Raw genomic sequence first — 6909 nt, forward strand, 5'->3', positions numbered from 1 at the left:
AGGAAAATACCAGTATTAGTAAGTCAGTAACATATAGAGCATACATCATTTATATTTTTAAATAGCAAACATATAAAATCAGAATTTGGTGTTTATTGAAGGTAAACTAAATGCACGACCAAATACTTACCATGTCGGGATAGTATTATGAGGTTTTTTTCCTGGTTTTCCCTCATAATTTACTATGGAATCATTAACAGGAGAATTTTACTGTCATCATGGCATGCATTTGGTCTTTTTAAAGACGAATTACATGCTACAATCTTTTCTGATGGATATTCTCAAGTTAAAGTTGATTTTATGTAATCGAATGAACTATCCTATCGTCGAATGAAGTCGTCTACTTTAAAATGTATAATGTATGTCTGAATTGTCAATATAAATGAGTCAGATAAAATTAAATTATTAGAAGAATTTTTTACTAAGTAACAAAAAGACAAAATTTGTTTAATTTACTGATGTTTGTATTTTGAGAACGATTTCCGAAGTGGAAATTGAAACGTCAATAAACGTACTTTAACCTTTAATTGTGGCTTATTCCCATTTAAATAGTAATTAGATTATTCTAGTTAAGATCTATTTCTAATTTACTTTGTCATCATCATACGTCAAAGATATGTCAAAAAGTACGAAGAATGGTCATCACGAAATGGTTTGATAATAAACCAGTGATTGTTGAACTTTGATGATATAGGACCAGTAGTACCTGTGTTGCGATTACCTCCGTTATCCCCTTCCACGGGCGGACAGGTGACGCAGGCAGAGGAATTTCCACCTCGCACGTAGACAGGTCGCCGCCGAGGTTCTCTCCTCTACCACTCTTAAATCTCCCGGCGGGTACGTGCCGGGGCACCCACACCACGATTGGTGGTGTCAAGCCAAAAGAGGTGTGTACGGGCCCAGCTCGTTCAACCTCGCCTGGTGCTCTTGTAATGAGAGTAGAGTGGTCCCCGAGAGTCTCGTCTCAGATACTAGGAATGTAGGCCGGTGACCGTGACGCCTAAACGTCTCGAGTGCGTTTCTACAAACTCGACACCTCAAGCGGCGGCTCTTCACCTCTCGATTCCTACCCATTAGTCGCCTCTTACGACAGGCAGGGCCTTCTTGCCTCGGCCGTATTCTTATCTCCGCGAGCCGAACGGAGAGCAAGAAATAGCAAGAGATAAGTCACCAATCGACAGAAGACGTATCGGACGACCGCGCAAAAGATGGTGTGACAACCTTCCATAGAGGTATTAATCCGCCAATGAACAAGCAGAATTGCTTATAAAGAGGAAGAAGAAGAAAAAGATTTCTAATGTGATGATTACCTTTGTTTATACTTATTCTTATGATTTGAAGTTGCAGCATGAAGTTCACTATTTTTTTGGAATTTGACATTGTGTTTGCATATTTTATGTGACAAGCAAATTTTATCTGCTGTTTATCTGTTGGTAGAACCTTCCTGAGTTTTTCTGTTATAGTAGTTAAGAAGCCCTATTTTCCATACAAGTATTGATACAAAGAGCTCGAGACGTAAATTGCGAAGTCTACGCATGCTTTATAGACTTTGAAAAAGCATTTGACAAGGTGCAACATCAAAAGATATTTCAGATACTGAAAGAATCTAGTACTGATGACAAAGATTTACGCCTAATTAAAAATTTATACTTACAGCAAAGGGCAACTGTACGAGTAGACAACGAAACCTCACAAGAATTCACGATAAAACGGGGAGTACGTCAGGGCTGCATTTTATCACCGACGTTGTTCAATACTTACTCGGAAATGCTGTTCAGGGAAGCTATTGATGGTTTAAGAGAAGGTATAAAAATCAATGGTGAAATCATAAACAATTTAAGATATGCGAAAGATACGGTTTTGATTGCTGATAATGCGGAGGATCTGCAAACATTAATAGACCGTGTAGTGGATCCTGTGAGAGATACGGCATGAAATTAAACTGTAAGAAGACCAAAATTCTTGTAGTAAGTAAAAACGACGTAATACAGCACCAATTCACAACTAATAATGAACCCTTGAAAATAATCGACAAAATTACATACCTTGGATGCAGTCTAAATAAGGAGTGGGACCACTCATAGAAAATAAGATGTCGTATAGAAAAGGCGAGAGCTCTCTTTAATCGCCTCAGGAAGAAATTATGTAATATGCACCTGAACATTGATATAAGAACACGAGTCTTGAGATGCTATGTATTTTCTATCCTTTTATATGGAGTAGAAGCCTGAACCTTGACGGAGGCAACATCCAAACGATTAGAAGCCTTCGAAATATGGTGCTACCGCATGCTCATAATTTCCTATATCCATCATGTTACAAATAACACCGTGATCCAACGTATGAATAAAGATCTGGAAATAAATTGTATCGTGAAAATCAGAAAGATGACATACTTAGGGCATGTGATGCGTAATGAGAAGTATCAACTAATTCAACTAATATTACAAGGCAAGATAGAAGGCAAAAGATCTCAAGGGCGCAGAAAGACATCGTGGTTGAAGAACATCAGACAGTGGGCAGGAATGACTACCATACATCTATTTAGAGCAGCTGTCAACAAAGCTGTATGAACCAACGTGATTGACAATATCCACAGAGGATAGGCACCAAAAGAAGAAGAAGTTGACAATCTCGTTTGGAACATGGTTGTACTGTCCGTTCTTTTTCCTAATGTTTTTTTCAAAACGTTTTTTTTTTCTCGTCGAAGGTTTTCTACCATTTCTTTCCATTTTACTACCATTGTATCTAATTTGCCCATATTCATAGTATTTTTCGTCATACTAAAATTTCCGTAATCAATGTCTATCCTTAAAGTTACTTAAAATTTTTTAAACGAGTAACGAGAAGAGTTAAGTGACAGACTAAAATTTGTTGTAATAAATGTGCCTGGACTAATACAAATACCGAGAACATTTTAGTTTAGTTTCTGACATGTAAACATTGACTCGAATGATCGGTTTATTATTAGATCAAATTACTTGTTGGTAGTTTGTTTTGTTATACAGGATGTTGTATATGACATGAATATGTTGCTTGTTGTATTTTATTAGTTTTTGTTGACAAAAAAATGTTCTAATTAAATAGTGTTTTGATAATTATGTATTAATTGTTCTACGATTTGTTATTTTATTAAAATCTTCAGCTATGATCCACAACAACTATATACTAACACATAAAATATGTAAATAACAAATTCAGGTGTTTACAGTGGCGTAACTACAATTCAGGAGGCCCGGGGTGCAAGTAACCTGCGACTAGACTAGCTAGGACTAAGACTTACTAAGCTAAGACTTACGTCCATATAGAAACTACCTAAATACAACATGTTTGAAGTTTAAAGATAAAATATATTAAAATTTATACCTATGCTATGCTAAAAATTACTTTGGACTGAAATAATCTGGTTTGGTTTTATTCATTATCCAAACATTAAAGCAAGCGTTAACATTGATACCACAAGATTATTTTGTTATTATTCATAGTTTAATTTATTTCAGGGTTTTTACTTACAAACATTTTTTTTCTTATTTTTATGTCTGAAAATTGTTTGATAAACTTGTCGAAGTTGATGTTGTTTGCTATTTCACGTTTAATCAAGAGCATTGCCAAACTATTTAGCCGGGTCTGGCTCATCGTGGATCGTAAATGGTGCCTATCCGTTACGGATGTTGGACACTAACATGGCTATTCTGACTTTGTTGGCTGCTGCCCTGAGTTCTGTAGTGGTTAAGTTAAACCATTTTCGCAGATTATGCAGCCAGGATATTCTCCTTCGTCCTGGACCTCTTTTCCCATGCACTTTACCTTAAAGTATGGTCCGAAGTAGGTCATATTGTTGTTCATTGTGCATTATTTGGCCCAAGTATTCTAGTTTGTCACGTTTTATGGTTACGACTAGTTCGCGCTCTTTGCCCATTCTATGTAGCACTTCTTCGTTGGTAACTCTGTCTATCCAGGAAATCCTCAACATGCGTTTATAGCACCACATCTCATATGTGTCTCTTCGTGCTTCGAGTCTCTTTAGTGATGCTTCAGGTAAGGTCCATGACTCCACGCCATATAAAAGAACGGAGAATACGTAGCATTTTAGTAAAAGACTTTTTATTTCCAATTTCATATCGTGGTTGTTAAATATTTTTTTCATTTTGACGAAAGCTGATCCTGTCTTCTCGATCCTTATCTTAATTTCCGTCGATTGGTCGCACTGTTCATTTAAGTTTGCATCCAGATAACAAAAGTTGGTGATTTGTGTTATAGGTTGTTGGTTAACTAGTAATTGACCAGGTGGTATCCTGTTTTTGCTTATAACCATTTATTTGGTTTTTTTGATGTTAAAATCAAACTCAAACCTGCTACTTACTTCTGCTATCCTGGAGACAAATGTCTGCAGACCTTCAAGACTGTCTGCAAAAATTACAGTATCATCAGCTTATCTTATGTTGTTCAATCGTTCTCCGTTTATTCCGTTATTCTCTCGTCTATGTCCGTTAGCGCTAGGTCATAATGTGCTATCTATCAACATATAGAGGATTAAATCTATTATTATCTGGCATATACACACCAATTTTGCACTTTTTCGGAGGTTGAAACATTTTCTCATCTGTAAATATTACCCTGTCCCAAAAATCTTGATTTTCTAGCTAATGGTTTAAAGCAAATATAAATCTTTAGAGCTTTTGTTGTGGTGTAAGAGCTTGGTTTTTTTGCTGCAGTTCGGTACCTAAGACACGATGCTTTAATTCTGCGCTGAGTTGTTGTCTTTCTTCCCGGAAACTGTGACATAATTCTTGCATTTTTCGCATCTTTAAATCTTCTAATCTCTCTAAAAAGTACGATCTGCATGAGCGGTAGATATTTTTGGTCTTCCGGAACTTTGCTTGTACCAAGGAGTGTCACGAAAAAGGCTTTTTATTTGCAATTTTTTTTTGTATAATAGTACCAAGGTCTTTTCCTCAATTTGGTTTCTAGTATGATATATATTGTTAGACTAGGATAATCGCTTTGAATCCATAAATTTAGTCCATAAATTTAAGTGCTTATTTAATCCATTTAGAAGCAGAGAGTCTGTAATTCTGCACACGTTTTTAACGTAAACATTTACAGATATAACCAAATAAAGAATGAGCTATTTTCATTTCCTTAGAAATAGTTAAAATTACATACTAAAGTAATGTGTCTTCCAAGAACCGAATAAATTGACATATTTTAACTTTTATAAATATTTAACCATTTCCCTTAATAGGTAATTGTATCCTATGAGATACATTGATACCTATCTAAAAATTTTTACGAGAACTTCATTAAATTTGCGGCAAATCGAGCATTGTGTACTGTGAGATCCAAAAGCAGACTAAGGTATTATATGGTATGGTAACGGGTAGCGGGTGGGGAAATCCATTATTTGTCAGTGTGTTTTTAGCAGTGTAGTTATACACTGTCGACAAAATGGAGACGGTAAGTTTTGTAAAGCAATAAAAGACCTTCTACTCATTGTTTTTCTTTATTTGAGAAGTTAGAAGCAGTGAAAATACTTTAGAAAATCTTAGTACATTTCTATTTTATAGTTATAATTTGTATAAAGTACCAACAACTTGTTTACACTCGTTTGTATCTCTCAAGATACAACTCCCATAAAAATGTACGGGAAATCCAAATCTTATCTAGCTTTTTTTTTCAGCTTCCTACGGTTCCATGTTGCAGTTTTTATAGAAAAAACAGAGGTCCTCAAATTGTGGTACTACCTCCTGAAGATGCGTACGTTTCAGATGTTGGATCATCTAGCGATGAGGAGATGGACGACAGTGATCTGGACCCTAATTTTGAACCACAAAGTTTACTTCCACACGTACCTACCGAAACAATCGAGCAACATCAAAATGAAGATGATGAATATGACACGGATGATGAGATACCATTATCCATTAGAATTTCAAATGTGAAGGAAAGTAACCAAAAAAATAGAAAAAAAGTTGGGAGCAACTACAATTGGGTGAAAGAAAACTTTCAACGCAACAAAATCCCCATTGAAAGTGAGTATGAAGCTCCACCTAATGTACTTACACCTTTGCAATATTTTCAAATGTTTTGGGATGATTCTATTACGCAATATATTGCAGAACAAACGTGTCTCTACTCTACTTTTACAACCGGGACATCAATCAATACTTCTTCATTTGAAATTATAACATTTATAGGAATAGAAATTTTAATGGGTATAATAAGAATGCCATCATTCGAAGTCTACTGGTTAATCAACACACGCTACAGTATTATAGCAGATGTGATGCCCATAAAAAGATTAAAAAAACTACGTAGACTAATACACTTCCAAGATAACAGTGTAAATGCCAACCAAGATCGTTTATTCAAAATCAGGTACCTTTTGGAAAGAATTCGATCAAACTGTAATAAAACTGTAGGAGAAAATCAGTATTCTATTGATGAAAAGATGATTAGTTACAAAGGAACCAAAACGGGAAATCTTCGCCAATACTTGCCGAAAAAACCTAGAAAGTGGGGTTTCAAAATGTTTGTAAGGGCAGGACTTCCTGGAATAGTTTACGACTTTTTTATTTACACGGAATCCTCTACATTCGATCATATGGTTTTTTCTGAAAAATAATCTAACCTGGGTTCAGGCGGCAAAGTAGTTGTTCAACTGTGTAAAACAATTCCTCATCCTTTGGAAAGTATTGCATATTTTAATAACTGGTTCTGTTCATTAGAACTGATCACGCTGTTAAAAAATGAACGTGGAATAGACAGTCTGGGAACCATAAGAAGTAACCGATTACGTAATTGCACTTTCGAGTCTGATAAAATTCTGTTGAAAAAAGGTAGAGGATCCATTGACTACAAAGTTGATAATAATGCAGGAATAGCAGAATAAACTTGGTGTAAGTGGAC

General features: G+C 35.5%; 1 protein-coding gene across 1 annotated transcript; it reads left to right on the top strand.

The window, feature by feature from the left end:
- The first annotated feature begins 5448 nt into the window (after positions 1–5448).
- LOC140438992 (uncharacterized) lies at positions 5449–6625 on the top strand. Its single transcript, XM_072528626.1, has 2 exons — positions 5449–5457; positions 5681–6625. Exons 1-2 carry the CDS (start codon positions 5449–5451, stop codon positions 6623–6625), a joined length of 954 nt encoding a protein of 317 aa, XP_072384727.1.
- Positions 6626–6909: the final 284 nt, after the last annotated feature.

This window comes from Diabrotica undecimpunctata, chromosome 4, assembly GCF_040954645.1.
Source record: "Diabrotica undecimpunctata isolate CICGRU chromosome 4, icDiaUnde3, whole genome shotgun sequence".
Taxonomy (NCBI): Eukaryota; Metazoa; Arthropoda; class Insecta; order Coleoptera; family Chrysomelidae; genus Diabrotica; species Diabrotica undecimpunctata.